Source organism: Nycticebus coucang, chromosome 1, assembly GCF_027406575.1.
Source record: "Nycticebus coucang isolate mNycCou1 chromosome 1, mNycCou1.pri, whole genome shotgun sequence".
NCBI classification, from domain to species: Eukaryota; Metazoa; Chordata; class Mammalia; order Primates; family Lorisidae; genus Nycticebus; species Nycticebus coucang.
Window position 1 is genome coordinate 140,769,619 of NC_069780.1, and position 13,519 is coordinate 140,783,137.

At 38.2% G+C, this 13,519-nt stretch overlaps 1 protein-coding gene across 2 annotated transcripts in view; it reads right to left on the reverse strand.

The window, feature by feature from the left end:
* The window catches only part of MAST4 (microtubule associated serine/threonine kinase family member 4), a 442,299-nt gene that overhangs the window by 259,477 nt on the left and 169,303 nt on the right, over window positions 1-13,519 (reverse strand). Inside the window, exon 5 of one of the 2 annotated variants that reach the window (XM_053589491.1) lies at window positions 7,655-7,690. The exons of the other annotated variant lie outside the window; for it this stretch is intronic. Coding sequence (XP_053445466.1) covers window positions 7,655-7,690 — 36 coding nt within the window. The remainder of the gene's footprint in view (window positions 1-7,654; window positions 7,691-13,519) is intronic. 2 annotated transcript variants of the gene reach the window in all.

A 13,519-nucleotide genomic window follows, 5' to 3' on the forward strand; every position in this document is an offset into this window, starting at 1 on the left:
GCATCACAGCTCCCCCAAGTAGCTGGAACTATAGGCACCCACCACAACACCCGGCTATTTTTTTGTTGTAGTTGTTATTATTGTTTGGCAGGCTTGGGCTGGGTTTAAACCCACCAGCTCTGGTGTATGTGGCTGGTGCCCTAGCTGCTGAGCTACAGGCACCAAGCCATAAGTGCATGTTCTTAATAAAAGTCTCAACAAGTTAAGGTAGGAATTCAATAATTACTTGCTTAATCAATTAATTAATTAGTCTACAAGAGTCCTAACTGGTAACAAAACAATATTCTACAAATATTTATGGTTATATGCCAGGCAGAGTTCTAGGTACAAAGGATATAACAGAAAGAAAACCTCCTCACCCTTAGAGAGTAGAGTTGACTCCACCAGGACCGTACGTACAAACTTACACTAGTGACACATCCTGAGGAACTCTGGGAAACCCTGCATGATCATAAATCACTACCAACCACAATCTGGCTCAGAATCGCAGCGATACTGGTTTCTGGGGAAATATTACAAAGCCCCAAGTGTTAAAGCAAAACGAAATCTGTTCTATTCCCTCAATGAATATAGCATTTTTGTTGACTGTTGGAACCTACTAAAATGTGTTGTTCAGAGTGATTCCCTGCACATAAAATGTAAAAGCTTTCCTAAACCTAAACAAGTATCACCAGGAGCTAAAGGAGAAATTCTACCATTTGGAATCTCATAAAATGAATTATTGAAAGTAAGGAAATGCCTCGGTATCCTGAACAACTACATGTGACTGTCAGAAACAGTCTACCACGCTCTCTTAGCTGTTATGTCCAAAAATGAAGTAAATCTTATGAACAAGCAGGACACTCAACTCATATGCAATTGTTCAGTTTCACAAAGTACTACCCATCTGGGAAAAAAACGTCATCACCAAAAATAACATTTAAAAAAATAATCTAAAAAATAGTTTATGGATACTACTCCATATAATTAGATTATGGGTGAAAACACTTAATATTTATGAGCTAAGAATTTTCACAGTAAAATACAATATCACCCCATTTCTTAAAGACTGAGACTGTGACACTTCCAGGATCTAAAGTACATCAAAAGAAGCAAAAGCAGAAAACTGTCTTTTCCCCAAGCAACGAGGTTTAGGGTGATTCTGAGTGCATTTTTCTCCACCTGTGTTTTCTAGTTTTTCTACAATGATCACCTGCATAATTAATAGAAATGTTACTTAAATTTTTTCTATGAAGACCAATTAGCACTAACTTACTCAAATATTATAAATTCTACATTATCACTCAAAAGATAGACCATAAATAATAGGGATACACATTTCAGCTTATTTTCCAAAACAATTCTGGGAAATGCCTCCAGGTTAGAACTACTTTCCTCTTTGAAAAGATCCACAGAAGTTCAGAAAGGTCAAAATGAACAAACTCTTCTGGAATGAGCTATTTCAATCGAACACACAGGTGCCAGGCCCTCTGCCATGCCTACTCGGCAAGAAGATCAGCCCTACTGATGAGTCAGGGGGAACAGATGGAAACAGAGAGAAAATGGAACAGCAAGGTGGTTTGATTTCTAAAACCCTATCATACACCATTCATTGTAGGACTAAAGGATGTCCTGACAGTAGGGAAAAAAAAAAACAACCCGGACGCAGCTAACTCTTTTTTTTTTTTTATTGTTGGGGATTCATTGAGGGTACAATAAGCCAGGTTACACTGATTGCAATTGTTAGGTAAAGTCCCTCTTGCAATCATGTCTTTCCCCCATAAAGTGTGACACATACCAAGGCCCCACCCCCTGCTAACTCTTTTATGATAGGATTTTAAAGCTTATCTTAAAATGAGCTTTTTCTTCCTTCTGCTCTGAACCCCATTCCCCCATAATCGAATGGTAGGTTAGGAAGCCAAAGAACAATTTGTCACATATCTGAATTCCTCTACCTACAAGGCCGAGTTTCATCAATTCCCCCACTAAACAACTTGAAATAAATGACTGTGTTCTTAGGTCAAGGTCAGTGTGCAGAGTTACAAACACATGCAGAATGATTTCTACAGCAGCAATCAAAAAGAGTTCTGGCTTCCACAACAGGGCCACTAACACTACGGAGAGAAGCGAGTTTTGTCATCTTGAGGTCTGAGATCAGAACCGTTAGGTTTTCAGGACGTTGCAGATCCAGGACCACAATAAAAAGCCAAAAAGGAGAAGACGACTTTATGGAAGCCATAACTTAGAAAGTACCGTCTACAACTCTTAAAGCTCCTCCCTCACTGGCCAGTTTCATTATTTCCTTCCAAGGCAGTTCTCTCCATGGCTGGCTAGAGATATCTTTTCAGCCTTCACTTTAAAGGCTCCTGTGACCAACACCTTTCTTGATTGTCTTTGGCTGAGCCCTGAAGATGGGAGAGTGAGATTTCCCAACACTATCATACCCCAAGAGAGTAATTCTCAATGCTAGACTCACACTGGGTACAAAACCCTTAACTATGTGCCATTTCTTTTAATCAGTTCCCCTGCTTTGGGGTTCATTTCACAAAGCCACGTGGCTTTGCTAATGTTAAGGCAAAGTCTATGAAACCCTCCCATTTTACTGGGGCCCCACAATGGGGAGCAATCCACTTCAAAGCATGCTAAGCGCTCAGGATTCTGGTACTGAAATAGCTTGCTCAGATTTTTCATTGTTCAGGCCTCCAAGGAGTCTGGCCATCTAGGAGATAAAAGTATTCTTCTGAAAGTGCCACGTAAAAGAAAATATTTGTTCAGTCAGTGTCCCCACGAACGTGATCTTCTGCTCCTCGGCTGGATGCCTGAGAAGATGAAAATGAAGGGGCCTTAAGAGATATGGTGGAGACCTGGTCAGATAAATCGGAGGTTGGGGAGTGCACCATCCCAAACTGGAGAATGCTGAGGCACCACCCCAAATTGGAGAATGCTGAGGCGCCCTCCTTCCGGTGAATATTCTACTCATTCTTACAAAATGTTCCACACCTCGGGATGGCATTAAGTAAAAATGCTTTGTTGTTTTTTTTTCCACCACTGAATTCAACTGCAATTATATTTAAAATACCTTTCTTTTCTGGTGCTTTGACAGGGTTCACTTTTGATGTATTCTATTCAGACATTTCAATAGTCCTATCCCTTTCTAAGAGATAGTAAGCTGGCCTTAACAATGCAATCCAAGAAGGGACTGATAGTATTTTTTTTCTTTTGCGGGTAGTTACTTCATTCATTAGAATATGAATTTGTCAATTTTTAGCAGAAAAAGCAGCAGAAAACTAAAATGAGACTGACTATAAACATGTAGGTGTATAAAAATATTGTGGAGATTAATAACCAGGGGCCAAATTTAATGTGTCATTTTAAGAGGTAGTCTTTTGACCTGACTTAAACTAGAAGTTAAATGTAGCTGCCAGATCACAATAGGTTTCACAGGAAAAAAGGCTGCTGTTTCTCTTTAAGGCACAGAGAATAAGGGTCACTGACTACTGACCCAATGGCTTCATCCCAATAAATAGAGAGGTCTCAATTCATTTCTTAATGGCAAGAAGATCTGATGGCAGGAAAGACAAGCACTCAGGTCACAATTATAAATGATTTATAGTTTCTACAGCAAGCCCAGGGACAGGGCGTGCCCTTACTCCAAAAGAATGACATCTTCTATGGGGATGCTACACTTTACCACAGACAGAGCCATTTAAAACATAAGCAACGTGGAAGTCTCGTGCTGGCGCTGGAACTGTTGCTTCAATATCTTGCCACTTCCTTGTGTAAGAGACTTTAACACATTTTAGTAGTGAACTACTAAGGCACAATGAAGATGGCAGCCTGGTGGCATTTCATTTTGAGAAAATATTACAAAAGTAATGTTTAATAAGAGTAACATTTTAATAAGAACAACAGTATTTAATTAGAACAATGTCAAATGGAGTTACATTTTAGCCTGGCCACCAGTAGGAAACCTTTACAAGACTGAAATAGATCACTAATATGTATCAAATATTTGTTTTGCGTTTTAATTTTTAGCTGCAACATTTTTCATTTTTTTTTTAAAGTACAACATCACAAAAGGTTGTTTCATTCCAGATTGATGTAGATTAAGAATGTCTACAAACTACAGCGGGCTCGAATCTCCCTCATTGGGTTATATGATACCTAATGAATGACACCCTAGGGCATACTGCTCATAACAGAAGACCTGACTTGTTTTTGGAGGAAAATCACTGTTTTCTGGTCAGGGCAGAATACTCACTTACCGTGTATTTTTAGACTTGGGGGCTTTGGGATAAGCTTAGTTGATTCACTTAGATGAACATACATGATTTTTCCGCGAAAGTTGTAGTTTTAGGGCATCCCCTGTTCCTTAAGTCCTGTGAACATGACTTTTCTTACTCTAGTGCTTTCTATGATATTTTGGGCATCTAGGTCCACTACAGGAACTATGGGTTTTTTCCAGCTTCAATAATAAAATTAACCCCACAGCCACAGTTTTGCCTGCAGACTCCCAGAGTCACTCTGACCTCACCTTGCTGACGTTTAAGTTTCATTTGTTTTACAAAAGAAGAGAAGTTTTCTAGCTTAATTTAAACACTTCTATCTTGCAGTGTCTTTAGGAATTGGGCAGCCCTGGAACAAATTGAAGGCAAACACTTGACAGTATCATCAAAGAAACCGTCCTTTATTATTGTTACTCTGATGACACCTATTATTTATTGATTCTTACTGTGGTTTTAAATTTCTGGGATCCTACCTGTAAACAAGTTTAACAATGTGGAATTAACACAGCTATACCCATATAATTATGTTTGAAATACACTCTAATTATATCTTTTTATGTTTATCAACTATCAATTTTAATGATTAAAACCAGAGTGCTAGAAACACAGTCAATCAAAATACAGCTGATTTGGAAACATTAGAAAAAACACAATATGTCTCTAATATAGCCCAGTTTGAATATTTGTCACCTTTGAATATATCACAATCGACTTGTAATTGCTATTTCCTCTTTGCTGCTTACATTTTCATCGTTGGCCAGCAGAAGTTCCTTCGATTTGGTTCATCTGTCCTTTACAGCTCAACCTCCCCACGTTGTTGAACGTGACCTTGCTCACAAGCAAAAATATGTGCCCAAACCAACAAAATTCTGCTTATCCCAGTCATGGTATCAGTTACACTCTACAAGTGTCCCTGATGCCCTTTGGTGGAGAATAATATTAGAGACCAAAATCAGGATATACGAAGTGTCTATGAGGTGGTTCCACACAAGTACTAGAAGGAAACCAGGAGGTGATCATTCATCTTTTCTAGAAGCAGAAAAAACTATTTGACTTTGATATAGTAAAGATGATAAGTTCATACAGAAGGCTGTAATTTATCTCTAAGTTCACTGTCGTTTTTGGTCTTGATGTGAATAATTTAATTGCTCCCCTTTCCTAAAGTAGCATCTTAAGGATTTATACACATGCAAAAAAGGGCCATTTAAATAAACCGATCTGTTTATTTAAATTACACTACCATTGAAATTAGCAGAAACATCAACTTTGTAAACATTATTTTATCTAAGTATATCATTCAGTAATAATTCTAATACCTTAATTTCACCATTTGATTTTTGGCTAAAAAACAAATTAAAGTTTTTTCTACTTAAATAAACATAAGTAAACATATTTGGGGATATCTTTTACTTCCATAAGTAAAATATAGACACATATTTATATTTTTGTTCATTTGTAAGCTAATATTACCATTATTTTTCATCTCCGTTTTACTGTTTAGCTCTAATACTTCAAATGCCTTTATTTATTTGTTTGTTTGTTTGTTTTTGAGACAGAGTTTCACTATGTCACCCTCGGTAGAGTGCCCTCGCATCACAGCAACCTTAATCGCCTGGGCTTAAGCGATTCTCTTGACTCAGCCTCCCAGGTAGCTGGAACTACAGGCGCTTGCCACAATTCTCGGCTATGTTGCTGTTGTTGTTTTTATAGTTGTCTTTGTTGTTTCAGCAGGCCTGGGCAAGGTTCGAATCTGCCAGCACCGGTGTACGTGGCTGGAGCCCTAACCACTTAGCTATGGGCGCCGAGCCCTCAAATGCCTTTAGAAGAACATAAGGTATTTATTACTTTAGCACTTTGCCAGCTAAATTTCTAAAAAGCAAGTAAGAATGTTAGTAAACAAATTAAGCTAATATCATACTAAAAGAGTATAAATTCAAAGTTAAGAATTGTCAAAAACATATCAAATACTACACAATTTTACCCCAAATTTCAAGTGTGGGGCAATTTCTAACATCCAGGTACGTGTAATATTCAATACTAAGCTTAAAAATAATCAAATCATTAAGGTCCTAAAGTACATGGTTTATCATCCACTTCAATTACAATTCCTTGTATTTACAAACCTCTCCACCAATCCAGATATGGGGATACTTCATAATTTTATACATAAAGAGAAATGCAAATCATTTATAAAGTTACAGTCACTGAACACTCCTACCACTTCAGCTTTCATGCAATAACCCAATTCTTGAATAGATTAAAATGTCCTTCCTGTATCTTCAGATCTGCATCTTCGAGTCATTGTATGATTATCACTGAGATAAAATAACATCTAAATAATTTGACAGAAAAAATAACCCTTCGTTTATCAGTAAATATTTTTCTTATTTAGTGATATCAAGTAAAGAGATCCCCATACTGGGAAATAGTAAGTTTTTGCTTTTATTTACTGTGTTGTGTTATATTACCTTATCAAAAACATATAACATAAAACTCATGCAATTTTAAGTTTCAAAATTTAATTTAACCAGAATACAGAAAAATAAATGCCCTAAAACAGTCAGGAAAAGTGTGAAAAGAAGGCTAAATGAAGAAGAACTTACCAGAAATTAAAAATCACTAGAAAGCCACTGTATTCAAAACACAAGGGTGTTGGCACAGAAACAGAGAGCCAGGAATCAGAACCAGGAGTCCAGAAATAGACCCAAATATAGATTGGCATCTTTACATGTGACAAGGGGAACAATTCAATCCCATAAAAAACAAAGGACTTAAGTAACTGGTTATCCGTCTACGGGGGGGGGGGGAAGATAGAACCCTACTTCATAGTCATGTATAAAATTTAAAACTAGAGTATGATTTGAATGTTTTAAAAAATTACTAAGAAAATTTAACAGAATAATTGTACGATCTTGGAACAGACAATAGCAAAACATAACTCAGAAGCAATAAAAAAAGACAGACATACTCAATTAAATAATTAATAATATTCATTTGGCAATAGACATCATAAACAGAGGTAAAGATTATAATGACATATTTACACACGTACAAGAAAGGATTAATACATCTAAAACATGAGCTCCTAGAAACTGAGAAAGAAAAAGACCCTACCAATGGAAAACTGGGCAGTGGAAATGAATATGACATGAAGAAAAAAGAAATTCAGATGGATGATAAACGTATGAAAATATGCTTAACATCAGTGGTAGTGAAGGAAATGCAAATTAATGATCAGATAAGATCAGATCTACAAGAATTAAAAAGGGTGGTGACATCCGTGCTGGTGAAAATGTTAGAAGATGAGCGCTCTTATGTGTGAAGGTGATTTGCTATTCCTTTGGGTAAAGTAATCTAGTAATATCTGATAAAATTAAAAACAGACATACCGTTTGACCAAGCAATTCCACTTCTGGGAATCTATCCTATGGGAAGAAAAGGACCAGTACGTAAGGAGATATATACAAAGATGCTTATTGCTGCAGTGTTTGTTGTAGGGCAGGGGGAAAGGGAGGTGCTGAAAACAACGCCAATACCCATTAATAGAGACATGGTTCAATGAAATATGGTGTATCTATAATGTACAATATTACGTAATTATTGAAACGAATGGGATAAACCTGTATCTATTGACTTGGAAGACGGATAAGGTGAGAAAAGCAAATTGAAAAGTGGGTGCTTGTTAAGACAAGTAGTCCTGGATATGGAGGACGCAAAGAATGGGAGATACAGACCAGGCTACACCAGCCGCTGAAGTTGTGAATGGAGTCAGGGCTTGGAAGGAACTGGGATCATTTAGTTTCTCTTGGCTTATCTTTGTGGGGTTTCACGAGTTACTACGAGCACAATATTAACTTTGTAATTTTCAAAACCATATTAAAAATTATTAGCTTTTATTAGCGGAAGTCAAACAGTAGTATTTCCAGACATTCATCTTTAATGACTTTATTCATCTTTAGCAAATGAACAAATGTCCCCCTTGTAGGCCAGTCTCACCACAGTGCTCCCCAGGGTTGACTTGCCCACTGTCCATTCCATCTCTGGCCCCCATTTGTATTTCCTCCACATAGTTTGGGTGGAAGTAGCTACAGCCCATTTCCAGGGTCTGCTGAATGGTTTAAGCCATGTTTCCCACCAGAAATATAATTCAGAGCCACTTACATAATTTAAAATTTTATGATAGTCACATTAAAACTTTTTTCCCCCTGAGACAGAGTCTCACTTTAGAGTGCTGTAATGTGACAGCTCACAGCAACCTCCAACTCCCATGCTCAGGGGATTCTCCCATCTCAGCCTCCCTAGTAGCTGGGAGTACAGGTACCCTCCAGAACGCCTGGGCTATTTTTTGTTGCAGTTTGGCTGGGGCCGGGTTCGAACCTGCCACCCTTGGCTTATGGGGCCGGCACCCTACCCACTGACCACAGGTGCCTCCCTAAAACTTTTTTATAAAAAAAACAAATGATTGTCATTTTAACAGTATTTTTAATCTAATCCAACATAACCAAAATACTACCATTTTGACATGTAATTAGTAGAAGAATTATTAATGAGATATTTCACATTCTTTTTATTTTGTACCTCAGTATGGACTAGCTGCACGGAAAGAGCTCAGTAGCCACATGTGGCCAGTGGCTACTACCCTGGAGAGCTTTCATCTATTGAGAGTGATGCTGTCAACATGACCATGTCCATGGTGGACACCTAATTTAAAAGGGTCCAAGCACAGAGATACCAAACAATGGTAGGAGGACATTTTTCTCCTGATGTGAGAGAAAGGGGAAAATAATTAACCTTGGCAGTCACTGAGGAGCATGCTTGGGTACAGGAGAACCTTCATCCACTGTGACCACGCTGAACCTCTAGCTCGACCTCTGTATGAAGCCTGAATTTGCTAGTCACATGAGCTGGCAAGTTTTCTTTTGCTACTTTTTTTTTTTTTCCAGTTACTTTGAGTCAGGTTTTCTATTACTTGTAATCTGAAGTAGACAGATCAGAAAACTCATCTATGGATAAAGCCATATCCACAGAGCAATCATTTTCTTAACTAACTCAGATGCTTAAAATTTCCACCAATTATTTGTAGTCAAGCTATGCTTTTATTAAACTCTCTTTATTTGATACAACTTTTGGAAATCTTCTAAACATGTCCCACAGCCTAATCCCTGTTTGTCCAGGGTAGCGTTCCCTAGTGACCACACAGGAGAGTATTTCTCCTAGAGATAACACCCTCATACGCATAAAAGCTCACCAACCAATCAGCTCTCAGTTTCATTCACCTTCTTTTCCGGTCCTCCCTTTCTAGCCCAAGGTTTCTTCAACTTCAGCACTGTTCACATTTTGTGCAGACAATTCTTTGTTGAGGATAAGGAATAAGGGGTTGTCCGATCTATTATAGGATATTTAGCAATATCCCTGACCTCTCCCTAGGAGATGATAGTGGGAGAAGCCTGGTCCCCCAGATAATTGTGAAAACCAAAAATATCTCTAGACATTGTCAAATGTCCCCTTGAGAGGCAAAATCATACCTAGTTGAGACATACTGTTCTAGACCCAACGTCAGTGCAACCGTACAACTGACCTTCATTGTTACTCAGACACCACAGTAATTCTTAAAGCATGATGTTACCCTCTGTCAAATACCCCCAGCATCACAACCCTTCTGGGCCTCGTGGCCCTCTCCCCTGGCCACAAGTCTCTCTCTTCTACTCCCCCAACACCCAGCCTGAGCTCTCGGCTACAGTTCTTCTTTCCAGAAGAAATGTGGCTAGTTTCTTCTGATTTCAGCTTGAAGTTATTATCTGAGCAGATCCCAGAACCACCTACCCAACTACCCCCTGGGGCTTTTCTGAGGTTATTCTGACATAGTATTTGTCTATTTATAATCACTTATTCCTGAACTCAGTCTCCCCAACCTGGGTCACTCACTTCTTCCATCAAATACAAGGTGGACATAAAGTTCATGTGCAATTTAAAGTAGTTTAACACAGTAAATTGCACACGAAGTTTATGGACATCCTGTATCCATCCCTTGAGCAACTCCATTCCCACCTTTCCACGCCGTTTTAAAATTATGTAGTATTCTATTATGATAAAAATCTTAACAGGCATTACTTTTACTTTTTTTTTTTTTTTTTAGAACCTGATTAATTCTAAAATTAAAGAACCTAGAATAACCAAAACAACTTTGAAAAAAGAAGAACAAAGTCTGAGAACTAACACTACTGATATCAGGACTTACTGTGAAGCTATGATAATCAGGACAACGTGGCATTAATACAAAAACAAACAGATCACTGAAACAGAACAGGAAGCTGGGAAACACACACACGTATACAGACAACTAATTTTTGACAAGGCACAAAGCACTTCAGGGGACAAAAAAACATGGTATTCAAATAATCAGTTGTTTACATGGAAAAACATGAACTTCAATACATACCTCACCCAAAACACAAAAATTAACAAAATTAGTCATAAACCTAAGTGTAAGATCTAAAACTGTAAAACTTGTGGAAGGAAACACAAGCGAAAACCCTTTGAACTTGGACTAGGCAAAGATGGCCTAGACAAAACACCCTCAAAGCAATTAAAGAACAAATTGATAAAGTAGACCTTACCAAAATTTAAAGCTTTTGCTCTTCAATTGATGCTGTAAAGAGAAAAAAAAACACAAGCCACAGGCTGGGAGGAAAACATTTACAGATCACAGATAGCAGGTTTATTTACAATGGCCGAAACTAAGTAACCCAAATGTCCACCAGCAAATTAATGAATAGCTGAGTACGGTGGCTCACCCTGTAATCCTAGCACTCTGGGAGGACAAGGAAGGTGGATCGCTTCAGTTCAGAAGTTCTGAGACCAGCCTGAGCAAGAGCAAGACCTTGTCTCTAAAAAAAAAAAGTAGCTGGGCACTGTGGTGTATGCCTGTAGTTCCAGCAACTTAGGGGGCTGAGGCAAGACGATGGCTTGAGCCCAAGAGTTTGAGGTTGCGGTGAGCTAAGATAGTACAGCATTCTACCGAGGGTGACAAAGTAAGATTCTGTCTCAAAAAAAAAAAAAAAGGATAATCAAACTGAGACATAGCCCTTCAATAGGATATTACTTTGCAAGAAAAAGCAATGAATCACTAGCAAATGCCACAACATAGATGAATCTCAAAATAATTTTGTTAGTGAAAGAAGCCAGACTCCCCCCAAAATAAAAGTATATATAGTATTTTTCCATTTATGTAAAATTTTATAAAATGCAAACTAACCTCTAGGGCTACAAGCATTGGCAGCTGCCTGTCTGAGAATATGGGAGTGAAGACAGCAACTACAAAGGGGCAAAAGGAAACCTCTGGGGGTTGACAGACCGTTATTTTGAGCATGGTGGTGGTTTCACGGACATCTACACAAATCAAAATTTATGAAGCTGTGTATTTTAAAGTGTATATATCCTATTGTATGTTAATTATGTGTCAATAAAGCTTTGTTAAAAACAGAAAAGAAAGGAAAAATACAATGCTGGTGATTAGGGAAATTCTTAGATGCTACCGCAGGCAGGGTTAGTCCACTTTGGGGACAGCTGAAATCAGTTCATGCTACCTGGGATTCCATCAGAGGAAGCAGTTTGGGGGTTTTTGCCTTGTTTTAAATTCTGCTGTGGGTTAATACAATCCTTTGGTGTGTTAACATAATGCACCTGGGCGATATTAAATAGTAGATGTGGTGTGTGTTGGAAAGAAAAGACTGGATAGACCCTAATGAAGTACCAATTTGTACTATTTTTGCCTTAATTCTTCTTATAAGAATTTTTCCAACCACCACTTTTACCATCCTTACTATGGTCTTAAAGGTATCCCTGACCAACATCTTTCAGCAAACAAAACAAACAAAAAATTAGAGCTAAGTTGCCTGAATTCTCAAGGATAAGACTTAAATAATATGCTTTTAACTAGCTGTGTGATGACAATATTTTTTTCCTGTGATTCTAACAGATTGTTACATTTACAGACAAATTGGTAATACCTTAGAATTCCACCTAAAAAAGCCACCATTGTTCTCCTAAGACATGAAATCTGTGGAGTGATCAATTAATTTCATTTTAGTGTACAATGTCAAGTTCATTTTAAAAAATATACTCCACTGTTTCCAAGTGCTTCCTTAATCCACAAGGACTGATCTTAGCATTTAAACTAATTTATTCTAAACAGTAAAAAAAACCTTCTGCTTGATTAGTTAAGATACTACACATTATGCTTTATACCCTGAAATACAAAACCCTGGTGACCTCACTCATGTGCCCATGCACAGCAAATACTGAGGTTTACTACCTCAGCACACAGGGCAAAGGGAGCTGAGCAAAGGAGCAGAACCCCCCCGCCCTCTGTCCTGCCAGCCCAGTGGGAAGGTCCCACTGCCCCTGGCAGCTACATGGGGAGGTCATGCAGCATTAACCTCTGAACACAAATGCTCTCCTCTGTTTCCTAAAACTAAATCCAAAATATTACCTCTGCCTTAAAGCTCTCTAACAGAAAGCGCACACCACCACCACATCCAGTAACAGTGAAAGCCTCTATAGAAAATTAGGGTTAAGGAAGAGTTAGGCCTCGGTGCTAATGTCAGCAGAAAGTTAATCCCATTCCTCTCTATGGCACATTGAGAGTTTAAAATCACTTTTTTTCTAAAAATAAAGAATACAAAGTATATGCTACATTAGTATTTTCTAACAAAGGACACCCTCACATAAATACCTACAAAATACACAAATATTTCTGGACAGAATACATTTCTACAATACAGGCCTTTTGAAAATCTTCCCTCAATACACTGTGCATGTCTGAATTTATTATTCAAAATTTCATTCTAAGAAAACATTAAAATGTATCTGTCTACGCTAGGCCAAATTCATGGCACCCATTTCCACATGCAAATCAAACATTTAGACCAGAGGCCGGGTGCAGTGGCTCATACCTGTAATCCTAGCATTCTGGGAGGCCAAAGCGGGTGGATTGCCTGAGCTCAGGAGTTTAGACTGAGCCAGAACAAGACCCTATCTCTACTAAAAATAGAAAAACTAGCCAGGCGTTGTGACGGATGCCTATAGTCCCAACCATAGCCCAAGAGTTTGAGGTGCTGTGAGCTACAATGGCACAGCACTCTACCCAGGGTGACAGAGTGAAACTCAGTCTCAAAAAAATAAATAAATAATATATATACACACACACACACACACACACACACACACACACACACACACACACATGATATATA